At 55.2% G+C, this 22,223-nt stretch overlaps 1 protein-coding gene across 1 annotated transcript in view; it reads left to right on the top strand.

Moving 5' to 3' along the window:
* CORO1C (coronin 1C) overlaps positions 1 to 22,223 on the top strand; it is an 81,370-nt gene that overhangs the window by 10,123 nt on the left and 49,024 nt on the right. The window contains exon 2 of the mRNA XM_056114456.1: positions 19,470 to 19,669. Within this exon, the coding sequence (XP_055970431.1) occupies positions 19,475 to 19,669 (195 nt within the window). The 5' untranslated portion in view covers positions 19,470 to 19,474. The remainder of the gene's footprint in view (positions 1 to 19,469; positions 19,670 to 22,223) is intronic.

Below are 22,223 nucleotides of genomic sequence, written 5' to 3'. Positions count from 1 at the left end.
CTCACGGGGTGTTCAGGCACGAAGGGCTGTTCCCGGATCGCTCGGGTGACTCCTGCGAGAACAGAACGGTCATTTTCCAGTGTTTTTTGTTTTGGGGCCACACCCCAAAGTGCTCAGGGCTTAACTCCTGGGTCTGTGCTCAGGGATCACTCCTGGCAGTGCCTGGGGGTGGACCCTTTGTTGGCCATAGCCTGCCGTGCTCTCTTTCGGGTCTCAGTTTCCCATTTTGGTGAAAGGACTGTCCCTGGAGGGAGAGTGAGACCTTTGAGGGTGTGTGTGTGTCTCTGTGTGTGTGTGTCTGTATCCGTGTGCGTCTGTGTGTGTCTGTGTGTTTGACATTGTCGGGATTCTTGACAAAATTCACAAGTGCCATCTCCTTAGGACAAATGTTTAATCACCGTTGTTTGCTTTACTTCATGAGAAAGATACTGAAATTCCTTTTTATGATGGTCAAGCATTCTTTTCTAGTTAAAGATTCCGATTCCTTTCATTCTTAGGAACTTGAGTCTATTTTTTCCCTCTTTTTTCGGTCGTAGGAAAACTCAGCTGCTGCCCAAGGGGGACTGGGAGACTCGTGTGAGCTTGAGCGATCGTCCCGTTAAGCAGAAGAATTTATTAGGCGACTAGTCACTTTACAAGCGAGATGGTGATTTAATTTTGTGGCTCGTGGTGTTTTCAGCTTAACATTGTCATTCTCGTTTTTCTTGGCAGGCGAGCGAGGGACCGGAGCCAAGGCGAGCTGGCCACGGCTCTTTTGGGGTGGTATTTAATGAGATGCGCGTTATCTGTTTGAGAAAGAGGAGCCGTCCCGGAGGCGTGCGCGCGTGGGCCTCTGTTGCTGCCGCAGGAGGGCTGTCTCCCTGCTCCCCGCCAAAACTTCAGTTTGCTCCTACGGTCTGGGACAGGGGTCGGCGCATGCCTTCGTCAGGTGGAAGGCATTCTCAGGTGGGAGAGCCCACACTCCTCGGCTCTGGACCCGGGGGTCTCGAGGCAGAAGTGCCGTCTGTTCCCGAGGCAGCGGGGAGCCTGTGCCGTCTCCAGCTCCGCTCTGGCTCGCGCTCCAGAGTCTAAGTCATTTGGCTGGAACTCGTGGCATCTTGTGTGTGCAGATTCAGAGGAAGTGGTGGGTACGTTCCTGGCCCAGACTGGCGAATGTGTGATTCACGGACGTGTGGTTTTGTGGATTCTTTGCTTGCTTTTCTTTCTTTCTTTCTTTCTTTCTTTCTTTCTTTCTTTCTTTCTTTCTTTCTTTTTCTCCTGCCTTGCTGCTGTTGAACCCAGAGCCGCCGACACCGACAGGTCCGTGCTCTTACTCAGCTCCGTGATGCTGCTCTTGGTGATGATGTGGTTCTGCATCCTGGGGCCTGGGGAGCATGAGGTGAAGCAGGGAACCATGTGCTCGAGAGAAGCCCAGGTGTGGCTTCCCCTGGTCTCCTGCCAGGCTGCCTGCCAGCTTCCTCCTCCTCCTCCTCCTCCTCCTCCTCCTCCTCCCCCTCCTCCTCCCCCTCCCCTCCCCCTCCTCCCCCCCCCCTTTACTCTGGTTAACCCGATTGCTTTTAAGAGTAGTAACAGGAAAAAAAAAAGAGTAGTAACAGGACGGCAAGGTAGTGCTGACAGCAGGAAAGGCACTTGCTTCGCGTGCAGCCTGCCTGGGTTCAATCCCTGGCGCCCCCCCCCCCCCCCCAAGGTTCCCTGAGCCCCGCCAGGAGTGATCCCCGAATGCAGAGCCCAGGAGTAGCCCCTGAGCCCTGAACAGGTGTTACCCAAAAACCGAGAGAAAAAGAACAGTGACAGAGCAGACGGCTCGTGTGTGTTCTTGGCGGTCAGGCCCGCTGGGCGAGACCACTGGCCACCCTCGCCGGGGACGGCCCTGCTCACCCGCCCCTCATCTTCTCAGCGATGTGATTTTAATATTTGAAAAGGCGATTCCTTACTCTTTATGTTTTCTCTCGGAAAGCCAGTGGAACAAGTGGGACGAGGGCATGTGGGCGGGGTGAGGGGTTGGGGGGGCCGGCTGAGAGGGGACCAGGCAGCCTTTTCTGCCTTTGAAAGGGCCTTCCTGTTCCACTCTGAAGCAGTGATTGTCATGACTTCTTTCCCCCCTCCTTAAATACTCGTGATCTTTTCTCTCTCTCTCTCTCTCTCTCTCTCTCTCTCTCTCTCTCTCTCTTTGAGAACCACAGCTTGAAAGGGAAAAGAGGGACTTGTTTTCTGTGACCTATGAGAAGGGAGTTCAGGGCAGGGTCATGGTTACAGACGGGGCCGGGCCGCAGCTTCTTCTGCTGCCAGGACAGGCTGCTGCTCTGCGGACCTGTTTGTTCCCCTGTGAATGGGCCAGAAAGTCCCCGCGTCCCTCCACTACCGGGAAACAGGTCGCCTTTCCTGTCTTAGTACTGCCTCTTCTGTGAGCCCAGACCCTGGAGGACTGCCTGCTTTCCAAGAACTGTTCTCATTCAAGTATTTTGTTTGTGTGTGTGTGTGTGTGTGTGTGTTTGTTTTGTTTTGTTTTTTGGGTCACACCCAGCCATGCACAGGGGTTCCTCCTGGCTCTGCACTCAGAAATTAATCCTGGCGGTGCCCAGGGGACCATATGGGATGCTGGGGATCGAACCCAGGTTGTCCTCGTGGAAGGCAAAAGCCCTCTCTGCTATCACTATAGTATCGCTCCAGCCCTCATTCAAATGTTTTGTGATGTTTAGTCATGATTAGGGACTTGATTCCCACCCCCCAATTTTATTGAACCTGATGATGTTTGGGCTCCCTCCTGGCGTATTTGGGGGAACATTGAGGTCAGGGGCGCAGCGTCCGGTCTCCTGCTTGTAGAGCGTGCGCTTGGCTCTCTGGGCTACCTCCTGGGTCCAGGGACGTGATTTTTGTGGTTTGGCACTTAAATCAGTTGCTGAGTGTTCACGGCAAGCTCCGTGTTTTGATTGACTTTTAAAATCTATGATTGTCAAAAGAGGCCCACGTCTGAATTCAGTGGTAGGGACCAGCTCTGTTGCTGAGGGGCCAGGTCGTTGGACAGTCTGTGTGGGAAGGTGACCTCTTGTTTTCATTAATAAAATTGTAGCAGGGCTGGAGAGATACCACAGAGAGTAAGGTGCTCACCCGGGCACACAGCTGACCCGGGTTCGATTCCCGGCATGGGTTAAGGTCCCCTGAACACCACCAGGAGTAATCCTTGGGCACAGAGCCAGGAGGAAACCCTGACCACACCTGGGCCCGCCCCCCCAAAAAATAAAATTATAAAATGATGTATGCATAGACACATTCATTTATTCAGACTTTTTTTGAATTTATAGAGCAAAATGTAAAGTTCTGACTATTTAAAGCCTAGCCGTTTCTTTTTGTGTTCTTTTTTTTGAGAGGGGTCTTGGGGGGGAGTAAACTCAGGGGCTACTTCCAGCTTGCTGCCGAGGGGAGTTTTGACGTAAGGGATTGAACCTGCCTTCTGCATACAGAGACGAGCTCTTTCTCTGGCCCCGAACCTGACGTCTCACTTGCGGAAGGGTGACCTAAGTAGATGCGGAGTTGTGTAGCAGTGTTGGGTCACAAAAAGTTTTAGTAAGAGGAAAAGCCTTCTGAACATGCAAGTGCCAAAAATGAAATCAAAATCCACCACGTAGTGAATTTGAGGTCTTGTTTTTGGCAGCCTGAGACACAAAAGGCGGTTGCAAATGGAGAAACTTTTCTGTTATTTTGGTCACATCCGGGAGTACTCAGGGCTTACTCCTGGCTTCGCACTTAGGAATATTCCTGGTGGTGCCTGGGAGACCGTATGGGATGCCGGGGATGAAGCCCAGGTCTGGACACTGGGTCTGCCACATGAAAGGCAACTGCCCGACCAGCTGTACTCTCACTCAGCCCCGCAAGTGGGAAAAACGTAAGAATCCCACGTAAAGCATGAATTCGAGAAACACTGAGACACTGCATCCTGCTCACTTATTGTAAGTTTGTGGAAGTGTCTTGATATGTTGAAACATGTCGGTAGCAGGGAGTTTGTGATGGCGTTGATTTTATAGTCGGGAGAGAAGCTTTGACGTTAGAACTAACGGCTGGGGCTGGAGAGACAGAACAAAAGTTAAGGTTTTTGCCTTACACGCGACCGACTCAGGTTCTCTCTCTGGCACCACAGGGGGTCCCCTGAGCACCACCAGGAATGATTCCTGAGCACAGAGCCAGGAGTCACCCTGAGCATTGCAGGCGTGGCCCAAAGACAAGAGCAAAAGAAACAACACGAGGAAGTGATTTCCTAGCATAAGCGTGCTTTCTTCTTGAATGCTCTTTGTTGATCGATGAGAAAGGAACCATCGTTGTCTCGTTGTCTCGTGGAAGGTTTTTGTTCAGGTAGCTATCCAGTGGACTTGCCTGTAATTGCACGCTCTTCTTAATCTGCAGTTGTCTGACTGGGCGGTAGCCCCCGGGCCCCCAGGGGATCAGGGGAACTCAGGTCAAGTTTAGGACATTTGGTGGTTCTGGGAGCCCGAGGATTTAATGCATTCAGCTTCTTTTTCTCAAGGAATTTGATGAGAACGGAGAGGAGAGTGTGAATTGTTCACCATTTCAGTAGTTGGATGGTTTTATTGTTTATTTCATTTGAATAATATTAACATTTGAAAATCCGTAGGCTCTGGTGAATGTGATTGATGTGGAAGTGGCCACAAAAAATTGTTTTGTGATTGTGTGTTCACTTCTGGTGAGAGTGATTGTTAAGATTACTATTACAAACTATAAACACAGTCATTTGGAAGAGTTGTTGGGAGAAGAATTTCCCTGATCTTTCTGCTAGTCTTTATTCCGAAGGATTTTTTGCTCTTTCATCTGAGACAGAGAGATTCTCTTTTAGTTCCCATTGTGCCGGCTGATTTCTGTTCATTCATACGTTCATTCGTTTTGGTTTTGGGGCTGTATCCGGCGGTTGGTGTGCAGGGCTTATCCTGGCTCCGTGCTTTAGGGGCTCATGCCTGGTGGTGCTTGGGGGATATGTGGTTGGGGCATTAACTAATTCGACATAAAAATTACGGGTTAGAGATTTTCTTCGTGAATTTTCATACAGTTTGGAAGGATTTGAGGTGGGTGAGGTTACACTTTCGCTAAAGTTGGGAAGGCTGGTGAAAACCTGTATGTAAGAGAGGATTCACTCCCAGGATAACTTTTTCTGGGGTTTGATCTTGTTTGGGTGGGGGGACTGGGGCCACTCCTGGTGGTGTGCAGGGCTTCCTCGTTGTTCTCGGGGAGCAGTCCTGGCGGGACTCGGGAACATACAGGGGTGAGTGGTGAGAGATCAAACCCAGGTGGGCCCAGTGAGAGGCCGGTGCCTTCCTCACCTGCTGTGTGGACCCCCTCACTCCCAGGAAACCTAACTTAAACGCTCCCCCCCCCCAGAGGTGGGCTTGCTTTGTTTCCATTTCCCCTGAGGTGTGTCCGATTTGTTGGTGAAATGAGATGTCAAAGGCGAGGAAGGGGTGGAGGGGAAGTACTTATTGGCTAGTAACCACTTTTGGCCAGTGGGTTACATTCTTACACTTTCTTGTTCTCTTTTAGAGCCTTATCCTGTGTGCCCTCCCCCCAGAAAAAAGGGTATTTCATTAAGGAAAAAGTGTTGTGATCTTATAAAAAGCATCAAATAAAAGGACAGAAAATGTATTCGTCCTAAGGTGCCGCAAAATTTTGACAGATATGCTTATGTGTTTCTTTATGATGCCTGAAAATTCTGGAAATGGAGATTCTGACTTTGTTTTTTATTTTTTAAATTTTTTATGTAGGAGTCCTGCTATTTATTCAGCCACTGATTAGGCTGATTGAATTGTGCATGAACTCCACCTTACTTTTTTTCCCCATTTTTTATAATTTTATTTATTGAAGGAGATTCTGACTTTGAAGGGTGTTCATTTTGTTTTCAAATAGCAGGCCTTAAGCACTTTTGTAGGCAAAGACATAGATTACAGTTCGTAACCCAAAAAAAAGCACAGTAAGTAATGATTTCTCCCAACGGATCTGTGCTGGTGACTTGAGGCTCACAGCCTGGCCCTGGGCCAACTACCCCCCCCTCCCCTGCCCAATTCATAGGTCCAGCATTGACCCTGCGCGGCTGTGGGCTGTGATCGTCTCGCCAGCGGGGGCTGGCCTGCCCTCTCGCTGTCCACCCGGTCTGTTCTCCAACGATGCCGGGTGCGTGGTCTGAGCTGAATGGGCTCACGGTAGTGGCAGCCTTCACTGCCGGAGGTGCTGTGTTCTCCGCAGGACCCCGCGGGGAGTCACCGTTTGGTTTTCATCGAGTGTGCTTTGTTGGGGGCTGGGGGACTCCCAAGCATTTTCAGTTCTCCCATTTTATACATGAAGGTCGGGCTGAACTCGGGCCTGACGCCCCCGCCAGGCTCGCCCATTCTACTCACTGCCCTCATGACACATTGTCCGGAAATACGTGCTCGGTAGTTGTTGGTACTCGAGAGGAAATGATCTTCGGTTCAAGGTGATTGTTTTCCCTGACTCCCTCCTGTACTATCCTCCCCCCTCCCCCCCGCCCCATTTCTTTTTGGCCACATGGGGCAAGGCCGCTGGGGACAGCTATCGGCCTGGTAAGCACCACTGAGCGTGGCCCCCAAACCAGAAATAAAGGAAAAAGTCAAGAAGAAAATACGCCTTAGAAGCAAGAGGGCATTCCGTTTCATTTTTTGTTGTACAAAGTTTTGTTGTTGTCGCTGATCGTTTCAGGGCCATACCTGGTGGTGCTCAGGGACCACCCCCGGCCTTGTGGTCAGGGGTCACTCCTGGTGGTGGTGGGTGGGACCACAGGGTGCCAGGTCAGCGTGGTAAGGTCCCCATCCTCTCTCTCCAGACCCTGTTAGAAGAATCTTGCCCAAGAAGTATTAAAATCGGGGGCCAGAGCGATAGCACAGCGGGGAGGGCGTTTGCCTTGCACGCGGGTGATCCGGGTTCAATCCCCAGCGTCCCATAGGGTCCCCCGAGCACCGCTAGGAGTAATTCCTGAGTGCAGAGCCAGGAGTAACCCCTGTGCATCGCCGGGTGTGACCCCAAAAGCAAAAAACAAAAAACCAAGAAATATTAAAATCTCACTCCAAGAGGAGCACCTTCTTGTAGGAGGCCTGGGCCCCCATACAACTGTGTCTTTCCCCCCAGTTGTTGATAAGAAAAGTAGGTCATCAGCGCAGAGCCTTTCAAAACCCAGGCTCCACCGGCCCCCCTCCCCCTCGTCATTCATTTTTAAGCGGCAGTGCTGGGTCGATGGTGTCTGTGAAGCTTCTGCAGGCAGTATGGGAGCTCTCGGGACTAATTTGGCGCTTCCAAGACCGAAGCTGAGTCCTTGCTCCTGCGTCTGGTCTCCTGTGGTGCCCTCGAGGGAGACGAGGGCCACACACCCCTTAGGGCCTGCTTCTGCGGGACCCGCCGGGGTCTCCAGGGAAGGGCAGGCGGCCGTGTTTATCCTGGTGCTGGGAGCAGCAGGCGACGAGGAGGCCTGAGGCCTGGAAGCCTCATCGTCTTTCTGACAGTGCAGTCAAGTGTCCGTCTTGAAGAGGGCTGGAGAGAGGCCTCGAGGGACCGAGCACGCACTGTGCCCGAAGGAGGCCTGGCTTGATCCCTGCCGCTGGGTCCTGGCACTGCAGGAAGCCACCCCCAAGCACCCCCTGTCCCCCGAGCCCCTCACCAGTTGTCTGTCACCGAAAGAGCAAGAGACCTGAAGCCTTTAAAACTCACGTCCTTGCAACTGAGCGAATTTCTGTACTGTCAGTTTTTTCCACTTAGTTTTAAAAGTGATTTAAGGCCACATTAGGGCATGTTTTGTTATAAAGGGTCTCTCTAATATAAATGTGAGAGACCCCACTTAAGAGTTTTATTTATTTTCTTGGTGCCGGGAACTGAAGCCAGGGGCTTCCGTATGTATAATATTCTGCCACTGCTACATCACTGGCTGGTCAAGGTTTTCAGGCTTTGGTACTTACTGTACAACCAGCCCAAATGGAACCGTATTTTTTAATTTTGCATATTGCTATTTTAGCTGTTCTTTTTTTTTTCTTTTTCTTTTTGGGTCACACCCAGAGATGTCCAGGGGTTACTCCTGGCTCTTCGCTAAGGAATCACTCCTGGTGGCGCTTGGCAGACCACATGGGGTGTTGGGGATTGTACCGAGGTTGGCTGCCTGCAAGGCAAACGCCCTCCCTGCTGTACTATCGCTCCGGCCCCAATTTTAGCTATTCTTACCATACTTGTTTCATTTTCAAAAGTTTCACTGAGATATAATTAAGTGTACATCACGATGAATTGCGTCTGTAGCTCATTTCATTCTTGTTCGACTCTGTTTTAAGCAGTTACGTTCATGTCTCCTGTTCTGACTGTTTTTTTCCTTTGGTTTTTGGGCCACACCTTGTGGTGCTCAGGGCTGACTCCAGGCTCTGTGTTCAGGGGTCATAGCTGTTGGGGCTGGAGGGGTACCAGCATCAGACCAAGCTGGCCACGTGCAAGGCTGGTTCCGTACCTGCTGTCCTCTCTCTCTGCTCCTGTGTCTCCCATTCTGGATCATCAGTGCATACCCCATTTGGTAAGTTAACAACTTCCTAACACATTCCTAAAATGAACCGAAACTGGGAGTTCAAAAACTAGTACTTTTAGGAAACTTTAAAAAGTGGAAAATTTGGGCTGGAGCGATAGCACAGCAGGTAGTGCGTTTGCCTTGCACCTGACTGACCGGGGTTCGATTCCCAGCATCCCATAGGGTCCCCTGAGCACCGCCAGGAGTAATTCCTGAGTGCAGAGCCAGTAGTAACTCCTGTGCATCGCCGGGTCTGACTCAACAAGAAAACAAAAACAACAACACAAAAAAGTAGCACTGTCCTCCCATTATGCATCGACTTGCTCGAGCGGACCAAGTCATGTCTGCATTGTGAGACTTGTTACTGTGTCTGGCATCTCGAATACGTCACGGGGAGCTTGCCAGGCTTTCGGTGCGGGTGGGATACTCTCGGTAGCTTGCCGGGCTCTCCAAGTGGGGCGGAGGAATCGAACCCGGGTCGGCCGGGTTGGCTGCGTGCAAGGCCAACACCCTACTGCTGTGCTGTACGTTGCCTTTTCAGACCTCGTGCAGGCCCTTTCACACTCCCAGACTTGCCCCAGTTCGGCACAGCGTCTCCTGGCTTATCCCCGTTTTCGGCCCCAAGCCAAGGTCGGCTCCCTTTGGCCTACCCACGTTCCTGCGGGTGGTGTCAGCACACGTGGAGGCACAGCCAGTTTCTGGTACTGGGAGTTTTCCGTTTTTATTCATACCCATGAAGTGTGGGCAGAGTGTAATGCCATATTTCAGAGTTGTACAAACAGGCTGAGCGGAACCGTAAGCTGTCGGGGCGGTGCCCTCGTGAACCGCGGAGGGGACCCCTGGCTGACGGGGGCCGGCCACGTTGTAGGGACGGCGAGGAGGTTTGTCACTGAGAAAGTATGAAAGCTCAGGAGCTGGAAAATCAGACCGCAAAGACCTGTACTTCGTGGTCTCCACTCGTTCCCTCTCCCTCTCCCTCTCCCTGTCCCTCAAGTTCTTTATTTTTGGGTGAGTCACACGTTTCCAGACTGAAACCTAAAAGTCTGGAGTTGTCAAGCTTTGAAACTCTATCTTGGTTGCTTCTCGGTAGATCTCTCCTGCCTTTTCATGGGAACGTTTATTCACATTTTTTGGCCACACCCAGTGGTGCTCAGGGCTCACCTCCTGGCTCTGTCCTCGGGGATTACTCCTGGTGGGCACAGGAGACCATTTGGGGTGCTGGGGATTGAACCCGGCTCGTGGACAAATGTCCTATGCCTTGTGCTGTCACTCAGCCCCTCTTTAAAGGTTCTGTTTTTTGGGTTGTACCCCACAGTTACTGCTGGCTCTTTGCTCGGGGATCACTCCTGGCACTGCTTGGGGGACCATGCATGGTACTAAGGCTTGAACTGGTGTTGGACAGATGCAAGGAAGATGCCTTACTCCCCATATGCTCCCGCCCAAGTATAAGCACTTTTTCTAGGGGATAAAACCGTGTTTTTGCAAACACCTCGTGTCATTAGTGACGTGCCAGTCATTTTAGAGCTGCTGTGTGAAGATGAGGTCTGAGGTGTGTCTGACTTAATGCTGTGTTCTATACTTCACGCGGCCTGTCCCCTCGCTGTTCTTAATTTTGGGGTTGGTTTTTGGGCCGCATACCCAGTAGTGCTCAGGGCTTATCTCTGGCTCTGCTCAGGGGTCATTCCTGGTGGGGCTCCAGGGACCATATGGGATGCTGGGGGTCAGACCTGGGGCAACTATGTGCCCCTTCCTGCTGTGCTCGCTCTCTGGTTCCTTCTTTTTTTTTACACGCAGCTGCTATTTCTGTAGATAAATGACATACTTAGGTTTTCTTAGAATGTCTCATGTACAGACCTGCTTGCTGATCAAGGAGTGAAAATGATTTGTTAGGTAAACTCTTTGGGTATTATAGGTGTTGTGTGTGTGTGTGTGTGTGTGTGTGTGTGTGTGCATCTTTTTAATTCATCTTTTCTTTTTTCTTTTCTTTGCATTTTGGGTCACACTCAGCGATGCTCAGGGGTTCCTCCTGGCTCTGCACTCAGGAATGACTCCTGGTGGTGCTCGGGGGACCCTATGGGATGCTGGGAATCGAACCTGGGTTAGCTGCGTGCAAGGCAAATGCCCTGCCCACTGTGCTGTCACTCCAGCCCCCTAATGATTTCATCTTTTTGAGTCGTTCCTGACCGTCCTTGGGGGCTGCTCCGGCTCTGTACTTGGTTGCTGCTGGGGCTGGGACCCGGGCCTCCAGCCTGCCAAGCGTGCACTCACCTCATTGATCTCCCTAACCCTTCATGAACTTGATATTTTTTCCTCTTGGTATTGTTTTTGGGGTCACACCCAGCGGTGCTCTGGCTCCTTCTGGCTGTGCTCAGGGGCCTGCGGTGACAGGAATCGGGGCTGTGACCTCCCACCGGCAAAGCCTGCCCTCCATCCAGCCCAGGGAGCTCGCTGGGGGGGGGGGGGTGGCATTTGATTCTCCAGAAAAAAGCTCAGCGTCTCCTCCCCAGAAATGAGGAGTTGGAGTTTTGTATTTATTTATTTATTTGCTTTTTGGGTCACACCTGGCGATGCACAGGGGTCACCCTTGGTTCTGCACTCAGGAATCGCCCTTGGGGGTGCTCAGGGGACCATGTGGGATGCTGGGAACGAATCCGGGTTGGCCACGTGCAAGGCAAACGCCCTGCCTGCTGTGCTATTGCTCCAGCCCTGTAGTTTTGTGCTTAATGAGGGCACCGCCCGTGTTTGTTTTGGGTCGCAGCTCCCTTGTGCATGTCTGTTCTCTTACACGGCTCCATTTCCAACCTCGTCAGTGGAGTCTGGACACCGCTGGCCCCGCTGTTCTCAGGAGCTGGTTTCAGGATGCTCGTTGCCGCCTCTGCTGCTCAGAACATTCTTCTGCATTAAAAACGGCTGCCGTCTGGGGCTGGAGCGATAGCACAGTGGGTAGGGCGTTTGCCTTGCACGCAGCCGACCCCGGTTCGATTCTCAGCATCCCATATGGTCCCCCTGAGCACTGCCAGGGGTAACTCCTGAGTGCAGAGCCAGGAGTAACCCCTGTGCATTGCCGGGTTTGACCCAAAAAGCAAAAAAAAACAAAAACAGAAAACAAACAAACAAAAAACGGCTGCCGTCCGAGCAGCCACCGAGCGGGCACAGGCAGGTCCCCCCGTGGGGCCGTCTGGAGGCCTGGCTGCGGTCACCCCGGCCGAGGGGGCTCGCTCAGCTCACGGGGCCACGGCCTGGCCGATGCCCCAGCACAGCCGCTGTGCCGGCAGGATCTCGCCTGGCAGGGCTTTTCCTGTCTGTGTTCCGGCAGGATGTGCTTCCTTTCCTGCAAGCCGCAGCAGTCCATCTGCTGGAGCCTTTGAACAGATAACTTCCCCATAAACAGGAAAGCGTCAGAACCGGCTCATTAAATAAAAAAAGCAAATACAAAGGAGGTCGATGGTAGGAGACCCTGCAGTAGCCTCGACCCGTGTGGTCGGGGAGCCAGTTGCTGGATGCCACTCCCGTGCAGTGCCCTGTCTTGTCTCCGTTTCCCCCTGGGCTTGCTTTCTCTCTCTCTCATGGACCCACTGTGAGATGGACCCTTTCAAAGCTGCTCGTGGCTGGCTTTCAGGCCTGCAGGGCTCCAACACCCATCCCTCCACCGGAGCGCGTGTCCCAGCACAGTGTTCCGTTTCCCCTCTTCTGTGTGACCTGTAAAATCCAGTGCTTCTCCTTCACTCGGCTTGGCAGTACCGTAAGAAACAACCCTCTACCCTCTCCTGCAGGGTGAAGGATTTTCAGCGGACTGGGAGACGGAAGCTTCGTGCAGAATGATTGTCGTAAACTGCGTTTGGACGCTTTTAAGTCCCTGGCACTTAGCCTCATCTTTACGGAGAGTTTCTGGCTAAGGTGTTTGCTTGTCCATCGTGCGAGGTTTTGCGTGTGCGTGTGTGGGTTTAGGGCAGACCTGTAGGGAGTTGGGGGTTTAGGGCAGACCTGTAGGGAGTTGGGGGCCTACTCAAGGCGGTGCTGAGGGACCCTGGCTTGCCGGGGTCAGATGCAGGACTCCTGTGTGTGAAGCGTACACTCTGCCCCACTGAGCTGTCTCTCTGGCCCATACAGTTTTGGTTATTTTGTTTTTGCAGATTTCTTGGATGAGCTGTTAAGTACTGGAAGTAGCACTTGTTAGTGTTTGGATTTTTCTTTAAAATTCGTACTTATTTTGGTTTTTGGACCATACTGGCAGTGCTCAGGGCTTAGTCCTGACTCTGTGCTTAGGATTCACTCCTGGTGGAGCTCAGAGGACCATATTGGGTGCCGGGGATGGAACGTGGGTCAGTCGTGTGAAGGACAAGGATCCTACTGGCTGTACTCTCACTGCGACCCCAGTTCCATTTTTTTTTTTAAAGAAAGTTTTTTTTTTTTTTTAAACGGTGCTGGGAATTGAACCCTGAGGCTCTTACATGTGCAGGGGAGCAGGTCCTGGACCACCGAGCCACATCCCTTGCCCCATAAATTTCTTTGTGGTGTCAGTGCTTCGGGCCATACCTGGGGTACGTGGTGCTGGGGATCAGACTGGGGTCAGGCCAGGCAAGGACCTTCCTCCCCGTTGTGTCTCTGTCCCCGACTCCCTCCATAGATTGCTTTGAGGTGGAACATGGGAGCATCGATGTTACCTGCTGCTCAGGAGTTCATTTGTGCATCTCCAGACGATCAAGACCTAAATGTGGGTCCTCTGTTGGCCTTAGCTTCTTCCTGGAAGCTCACAGGCCAGCGGCTGTCCTTGTTTCGGAGGTTCCAGAGGGAGCAGCCTTCTCGCTTTGCAAACACTTTGCTCCTCCGTTTTCACTCTACTGAGAGCCCTCTAGACTGTCTACAGTAGACTTAGCATGAATCATAGAAGGGTCTGCTATTAGTGAATATGGGTAGAATAATTGCATCTTTTTGGGGGGGGTTGGGGTGTTGGTACATACCCGATGGTGCTCAGGGGCCACTCTTGGCTGTACCCGGGGCAGTGCCAGGGATCACACCGTGGTCAGCTGCATGCAAGGCAGACCCCTCGTGCTCTCTCTGTTGCTACATCGCATCTCAGGAGGCCCTTATGTATCTGACAAGATATGGTTCCTAACTCAGTATCTTACGGAAATGAAAAGTGATACTGCTGGCCTGGCAAGAGATTAAGGCTGTCCCTGGTTTGATTGCTGTCACGGCACTGTCGGGGGTCGTGCCGGGGCAACCCTAGAGGACCCTAGGCATTGCCGCCGTGGCCCCTGCAGGACCGCAGCACCACAGGGAAGGCCTGGGTGGGCCCGGGCACTGCAGGCCCCGGCAGCACTGTGGCACCCTTGGGCCCCAGCCTGGTACCACCTGGCTCTATCCCAGAAGTGACTCGTAAACACTCTCTCCCATCCTGTGGGTCATCCTTCCACGGTCCAGTTTTGCTTGTGTTTTGGTTTGGGGCCACACCCTGTGATGCTCAGGGCTGACTTCTGGCCCAGCACTGAGGAACTCCTTCTTGTGGTGCCCCGGGAACCCTGTGGCCTGTCGGGTAATTGAACCTGGGTCTGCCACGTGCAGGGCAAGCACCCTCCCAGCGAGCTGTCGCTCAGGCCCTGTTTGTTCTTGTGCCTCATCTGGAGGTACTTGGAACTTACCACTAGTGGTGCTTGCTTGGTGCTGTGTTAGGGATTGAGCCCGTCTGCTCCAGCGGCTGGTGGATGCTTTGGCCGCATTTCATCTTCTGGATGGACGCACAAAAACGTGGTGAAATCCAGCTCGCCTACTTGTATTGCTTGTGTTTGCTGAGTGGAAGTGATAAGATTGGACCTCTTTTCTTTTCTTTTCTTTGGGGGGGGGCGGGGAGGGGGTCACCCCTGGCGATGCTCAGGGGTTTCTCCTGGCTGTACACTCAGGAATTAATCCTGGTGGTTCTTTGGGGCACCATATGGGATGCTGGGATCGAACCCAGGTCGGCTGTGTCCAAGGCATTCTCCCTCCCCGCTGTACTTTCGCTCCGACCCCCAGGACTGGACATCTCCCCTGGTTCCTTGTGGAACGGTAGCACTAAACGTAGAACTGTTTTTCGTGAGAAGGCGTCTTTCTCCATTGAATATTTCCAGCACTTTCAAAAAATGTCATATAAGAAGATAGATGTAAGGCCTCAACACTGGTAACTCAAACATTGCTGAAAAGAAATTAGAGGACAGTGGAGGGGAAAGGTATCCCGTTAAAATCCTGTTTCTTCATAAAATCTGACCAGGGATTTGAAAATTCATTTGGGGAAAAAAATAGGCAAAAAGAATTGGATTCTTTTTTACGTATTTTTCCAAGTTGTTTTGATCTATTTTGGGGGCTGGGGGGATCCTTTCCAAGTGAACTTTAAAATCACTTTTTATGAGAAAGATACCTGTAATCTAATTGGATGCTCTCATTGTAGAATCAGCGGGTCAGCTTTTATATATAAGTTAGCTGGGATCCTAATAGCAATTGTGCTTTAAAATTCGGGGGCGGGGTGCCCCTGAGCACACCTGGAGCTGCTTGAGAGCTCTTTTCGGCTGCTCTCGTGCACCAGCGTCCCTCCAGGCAGCGCTAAGGAGGCCGTCTGGTGCCAGGGTTCGAACCCACGTCTCCAGCAAGCAAAGTGCATGCTCAGTTCATTTAGCCGTCTCTAGCCCAGCCGTGCCTTTCATTCCGTAGACGAGAAAGCTGAGGCCCAGAAACGTTAGCAGGGGCTGGATTCGCAGCACAGCGGGGAGGGCGTTTGCCTTGTCTGCGGCTGACCAGGTTCCGTCCCCGCCGTCCCACGTGGTCCCCTGAGCACCGCCAGGAGTGATTCCTGAGTGCAGCGCCAGGAGCAAGCCCTGAGCATCGCTGGGTGCGACCCCACCAAAGCAAAAAGCAAAGAAAGTTGGTAATTTTCTCGTAAATGTTGGGCTTCTGCTTCTGGGCCTTGAACCTGTTTATTGGGTCCCACCCAGGATGCTCAGGGCTCACTCCTGGCTCGCACTCAGGAATTTCTCCTGGTGGTGCGGGGGGGCGAGGGGTGGGGTGGGCGTGTGGTGTACCCGGGGTTGCTGTCTCTCCGGCCCCTGGGGTTTGAGTCTTGATGGTTTGGTGTCGGGTCCTGGGGCTGAAAGAGTGTCTGGCGCGTATCGTGTGCTTGTCACCTCTCTCCCGTGCCAGTTCTAACGTGCCCATCGCCTGCCGCAGTGCTCTTTGGAGGGTCCCTCCGGCTTTCTGCGTTCTGCGCCGTTTCCAGAGAGAATCTGGTGCTGAGCGCGGAGTCGGCGCCTGCCCTACTTCCCGTGTGCTGCAGTGCCTCTCCTGACGAGGCGGCCTGACTCCCGCCCAGGTGCTCGTGCTGTCTGTCTCCTGGGCCTGGGGGCCTGACCTGGCGCGTGTAGCAGAGCTGGCCGTACTTCCTTCCTGAGGGCAGCGGGGCCCAGGGCGGGCGCCCAGTGGACACAGCACAGCGGGAGCACCAGCCTCGCCCTGGGGCCAGCTCGGTGGCTGTAGCAGGAGGACCGTGCGTGGGAGGGGCCCAGTAAGTCCCCGCTGCCTGCACTGTAGAAACGCGGTCAGAGGCGTCTGAGTGGGCCGAGGCGTCGGCAGCAGGGGAGGGATTTGCACCCCGTGTGGTCCCAGGAGCCCTGCCAGGAATGATGCTTGAGCACAGAGGCAGGAGGAAGCCCCCAGCGCCGCCGGATGTGGCCCCCAGACAGCAGCGAATAAGAAGGCATTGTAGTGTGTCAGTAAGCAGATATATATAGCATTTCCTTTTTTTCCCTAGAAACAAAAGTTTACGGCAGAGTAGAAGGAAGAGAAACTCCCCCGCGGGGGTGGGGCTTGGTGCAGGGCTGGGTTGTGTCGCGTCTTTCAGCGACTGCGGCCAAGGGCTTTGCTTGTGGAGGGCCGAGACCTTCCAGCACTCGGCATTTTAGTCAGTGTGTGTCGCTGTCGGAGACGAGCTGGTGTCTGGCCACTGCGGCCAAGAGGAAAATGGCCTCTTAATTCCCGAGGGAGTGACTTCGTTCACCTGCTCCTCACCTTGGAAAGTGAGGTGTCGGGGCCGCAGAGACGTCCCGGGGCAGGGCACATTCCTGCATTCCTCCCGTGGCTGGTCCCGGTTGAGTCCCTGTTGCCCGGAGTATTGCAGGGTGCAGCCTTGGGGGCCCGAGCACTGTCGGGTGAGCCCCTGGAGGCCCCTGGGTGATCCCCAGCATCCCTGGCCCTCCTGTCGGGCCACCAGGCTGGTTGGCCGAGCACTGCTCGGGGGACCCGAGGGCAGAAACGCAGACTTGCTCCGTGTACGCGTGCGGGGGCCGGGAGAGGAGGGGGGCTGGGGGGAGGCAGGTGATCCCTCCGTTTGGCACCAGGTGTCCTGGAGCCCCCGGTGGTCAGTGGGGCCCCGGGTCATCCCTGTGTCAGCTGTGCTGGCTGCCCCGAGGAGACCGTCGCCGGGAGGAAGGGGCCTGGCCTCCTGCTCCTCTGGCCGCTTCCGGCAGGCCCCAGCACGGCCCTCCCCTCCCCCCGCGTCCCTGTCCTTGGGAGAGACCCTCCTCTTGGGAGGGGTGAGAGAGAGAGAGAGACCGAGACCGAGACCCAGGCCTTGAGAGAGGAGAGAGGGAGAGAACGAGCACCCTCTTGTGAGCCTCCTCTCCCGAGACGGGCATATTTCAGTCACATCTGCCCCACTGAGTCTCTTCTTGCCTAATGGGTCCCATTTGCGCCTCTCTTCCTCCCTCCCTCTCTCCTCTCTCTCCCCCCTCTCTCCTCTCCTCTGCCTCCGTCTGGGTCTCTCCCTCCCCCTCCCCCTCCCCTTTTGAGCCACACCCATCATGCTCGGGGTCACTCCTGGCTCTGCGCTCAGGAGTCTCTCCTGTCGGTGCTTGGGGGACCACCAGGGATGCCTGGGACTGAACTCGGGTCTGCCGCGGGCAAGGCCAAGCCCTGCCCGCAGGACTGTTGCTCCGGGCGCCCCCCCATGTGCTCTCTTGGAGGGTCCCTCCGTCCCCCTGGCTCTGCTCTCTGGCTTTGGCGTTTGGGTCACGCCTGGTGTGGCCGGGCTGCTCCTGGCGCTGTGCTGGGGGCCTGGCATCTGGGGGCCTGTGCACTTCCCGGCCCTTTTTCCTTTGTTGGGACTTGGGGAAGGGCTGGAGGTACGTGTCACTTGTGTTTCGTGGCGAACGACCTCCGGGTAAGTTTCAGTTGAGGTGTCCGTGTTTCGGGGTTGCATAAGCTTTGCCTATAAAGGACGGCGGCTGGCAGGAGGGCATGCTCCTTCCGCCCCTGTTCACTTTGGGGGGACCTCACCGCAGTGTCCAGTGTCCGCTCCCCGTGGTACCCGACAGAGTGGGCTGGAGGGCCGAAGCTGGGGCTCGGCAGTGCCAGGGAGGCTTGGGACACACCACCTGTGCTCAGGGGATGGTGGGAGCGGAGGGTCCTGGGGTTGGAACCCGGGTCCTGTGCGTGCAGAGCACACAGCCCTGACCTCGGGACTCTGGTTGGAAGGTGCTCCCGGCGGTGGGGCGGGGGGCGCCTGATCCCGGCCGCCTTGTGCGGATGGCGATACGGGCCCTGATGCCAGCTGGCCGCTTGCCGAACGGGAGGCCTTCCGTTTGCTTGGCGGGGAAGCTCCCGGAGGTGCTCGAGAGGTGCTCACAGGTGCAGGGCGCGGGCAGCGTGGACGGCGGCGTTCGCACGTACGGTTCGGAGGGGGCGCCGGGAAGGCCCATCGCGTGGGGTTCGGGCAGTGAGTGACGCGTGGACTCGCCGCAGGCCTGTTGCCCGCCCAGCTGAGGGGCAGCTCTGCACACGCCACGCGCTGGCCCTGGGGACGGGGGTGAGAGGGCAGGCTGTGGGCGCCTCGCCGTGGGCAGGCTCGAGGGGGGAGGACTGAGTCATCGCACACTGTTGAGGGCTCTCTGGGCGCCACCCTCCCTTCCGGGGAAATGGCGCCAGGGACAGGGTCGGACGCCGCAGCCAGGTGGGGCCTGCTGGTCCTCCCGGTTGCAGATTGACTGTGTGGGTTGGAGGGAGACGTGGAGACTCGTGGGAGCACGGAGAGTCACTCGTCCTTCGCGTTCTCCACCACAGACGGTCGTGGAACCCGTGTTGCTGCCGAGGGGAAGTGCCTGGAAGTGGAACGTTCACCCCCACGGACTGAGGGCAAAGGCGCTTGTTTCGTTTGTTTTGTTTTTTCAAAAAGCAGGGGTTACTCCTGGCGCCCCTCGGCCTGGCAGCGAGGAAGAGCCTGCTGGTTTGGAGTTCGGCTGTGAGGCAGGGGCTTGGCAGGGCCACCCCTGGGGTGTTGCCCCCGACTTTTCTGCCTTTCTGTAGCCTGTAGCCTCGCACTCCCCAGATAACCTCACCTGGAATGGGTTTGTTAGTTTGTTTCCTTGTGGGTCTGTTTTTGTGTGCTAGGGAGGCACGGGGGCTTAGTCCTGCGCCATGTCTCATCCTTGGGGTCTGTGTTATCCAGGGAAGAGGTGGTGGTGGTGGGTGGGGATGGTGTGTGTGTGTGTGTGTGTGTGTGTGTGTTTACTATTCAGTTCCTAACCCTTCCGAAAGGTTTTCGTGATGCTTATTTTTTATTATTACTGTTACTGTTTTCGCCTTGGTCTTTCTCTTGGAATTAATTGAAACTGTTGACCTGTTGTGGAGCTTGAACTGGAGTCAAAAAGAATTTTTTTCCTCCGTGATTCCTTTCCTAGTGCCTTTCGCGGGGTTCTCTGGGTATGTGCAGCTGAGGGAGACCTGTGCTTGCCGTTTGGCTACTTTGGGGGGAAGAGGGACACGACGCCGTGGCCTCCCCTCCTCCCCCCGCCCCGACCTGGAGCTTCCGTCTGTCCAGCTAACCTCGCCGCCGGACGGAGCGGACCCGATCTGCTTTCCGCCAGGCCGCTAACCCCGATGTGCTCTCGCTCTCCTGCAGACACGATGCGGCGAGTGGTCCGGCAGAGCAAGTTCCGGCACGTGTTCGGGCAGGCGGTGAAGAACGACCAGTGCTACGACGACATCCGCGTTTCCCGCGTGACCTGGGACAGCTCCTTTTGCGCCGTCAACCCCAGATTCGTTGCCATAATCGTAGAAGCGAGCGGGGGAGGCGCCTTCCTTGTGCTTCCTCTGCACAAGGTAAGTGACCCGCTCCCCGACCTGCGCCCCTCTGGGCTCGGGGCCCCGGAGGACAGTGGTCTGGAGGCAGCCGCCCACGGCGGGCGCGCGGAGGGCTGGGTCCAGCACCCCCCACTGACTGAGTCGCTGACGGTCCATTCTGATGACGCTGTCGGCACAGGCAGGTGCCCCTGATTCAGAGAATTAAGCACTAGAAATTTTACCAAAACGGACGCTTTCAGAACAAGCACGTATCTTGGTGGGGGAGGAGGGTTTGGGGCCACGCTTGGTTATGCCCAGGGGCTGCTCGCGGCTCTGTGCTCTGAGGCTTCTGCTGGCTTGGTGTTTGGGGGAACCAGGTGGCGGCAAGGTGCTGAAACCTGGGTTGGCCACGTGCACGGCCTCTCCTGAACGCCAGCCCCGATGGTTTGGAGTTCTCGGGGGACAGATGGCACGGTAGCCCAGCACGGGCAGGAAGGACAACGCGGAGGAACCGGTAAGTCTGAGTATAGGCTCTGCACAGCGGGGATGGCGGGGAGAGGTCAGGGGCCTCCCCCTCCAGCGGGCTCCCCGGCTCCCCTTCCTCCGACTCCGTCCTTGGGGCGCCTTTTCCGGTGTGGGGGAGAAGATAGGAGGTTTGAGGCGTCTCAGCTGTTCTAGGGGACTGTGAACGGAAGTGGCATGGTGCTACTGAAACACCCCGGGACTGCTACCCTGTGGGAGTCGCGACTGCTTGAGACGAGGGGGAGCCACCGGGGGCTCCCGCCAGAGGTGTTTCCCTGTGCTGGGCATGGGGGGGTGGGGGGGCCTGCACCTGGACGCACCCTGCTCTGGCCCTTGTGATTCCGGCAGGGGCCACCACGCAGGGATTTCTGTCCACGTGGGGTTTCCCCAGCCTGTTTCGGCGTTTTCCCCTAAGGACAGTTCTCCCTGGGAAAAGCACTCCTCCTTCACTCGGACCCTCATGACTAACGAGGGTTCACATCGGATCTTTGTTGGCGTGGCCGGGTTGGTGGGCTGTTGTGGAGCAGAACGTCTCGTCACGGAAACAGGAGACGGCGGCTGTGGGAACACGCCTGCAACTCGCAGAATTGGTGATCCTGTAAATATATTGAGTCTGGGGGCCCTGGTGGTGGTCGGGCATCACTTCCGGATCAGTGCTGGAGGGGGTCAGCCCTGGGCCCCCTTCAGGGGACCCTGTGGTGCTGTTGGTGGTCGAGCCTGGGCACCCTGAGTGCAGAGTGTCTGCTCAGCCTCTTGAGAGCTCTCGCACCCCTGAGCGTATTTTTATTTCTTTATTTGTTAATAGATCCCTTCCCCCCGCCCTTAATGGAAATTTGGTTTCTCGTTGGGGATTTTTATTTCCATGAAGACAATCGCTCCTAATTGGCCCTGAGGACGCTGGGCTGTTACAACGGTGCTGACCCGTTTGGGGCGTGGGCATCAGAGTTGAATGTCAGTTGCATTTGGTCTCCACTGTCCTTTTTCCGGGGGGCGGCGGGCACCCCTTGGCAGTGCTTAGGGGGCCGCGTCGTGCTGGAGACGGAGTGCAGGGCTCCGTCGGGCAGCCCGTGTGCTCTGGGACGTTGAGTCGTCCCCCTGCCTCAGTCTCCAGGGCCAGTCTCTGTCACCAAGAGCAAGGTGCTTACGGGAAGCTGACGGTTTTGGAGGGCTGCAGGGAGGCCACACCTGGCAGTGCTCGGAGGCTGTTCCCAGCCCTTTGCTCAGGACTGGCAGTGCTTGGGGTGGGGGTGGGCACCGCCGCCTGCAGGCCAAGTGCTTTCCACCCTGCATCTGTCAGCCCCGGGAAAGTGGGCCTTACAGTCGCGGATTTTGTTTCGGTGTTTGGGCCGTACCCAGCAGTGCTGAGGAGTTACTCCTGGCGGGGCTTGGGGGCCCATGGGGTGCCGGGGATTGAACCTGTGCCAGCCGTATGGCGAGCAGGTGCCGTACCCAGTGCGCTCCTCTCTGGCTCAGTGGAGGTGGGAGTTTGGGCTAAGCAGATGCCTCCACTGCCCGCCGGGGCCAGACTCTGCAGCACTCGGCTGTTCGGGAGTCACCGGTTTCGTTCCCCATTTTACTGACCAAGGGATAAGTTAGACGTGTTTTCCCTTCAAGAAATGGCACAAGTGGGTCAAGAAGTTCTCGGTAGACTTGGTGTGTGTGTGTGTGTGTGTGTGTGGGTGTGTGTGGGTGTGTGTGTATGTGGTGGGGGAGGAGGCATTTCCGACAGGACTTGGGAGTCCGGGTAGTGCTGGGGATCGAATTTGGTCCTCCCACGCTCAGAACATTTTCTCCCTAGTCCCTTGAACATGCACTGTGTGAGTCTTTGTTTTCACAAACCTTGGTAAACTTTGTGTCATGATAGATATCTTTTTTTTTCCCCTTTGGTCTTTGGGTCACACCTGGTGATACACAGGGATTATGGGTCATGCACTCAGGAAGCACTCCTGGCGGTGCTCGGGGGACCATATGGAATGCTGGGAATCGAACCGGGGTCAGCGCATGCAAGGCAAAGGCCCACCTGCAGTGCTATTGCTCCAGGCCCAGTAGATATCCTTTAAGGGAGAGACCC

Source organism: Sorex fumeus, unplaced genomic scaffold (assembly GCF_029834395.1).
Source record: "Sorex fumeus unplaced genomic scaffold, SorFum_2.1 ptg000025l, whole genome shotgun sequence".
In the NCBI taxonomy this organism is placed as follows: Eukaryota; Metazoa; Chordata; class Mammalia; order Eulipotyphla; family Soricidae; genus Sorex; species Sorex fumeus.
This window is presented reverse-complemented; position numbering and strand designations above follow the sequence as displayed.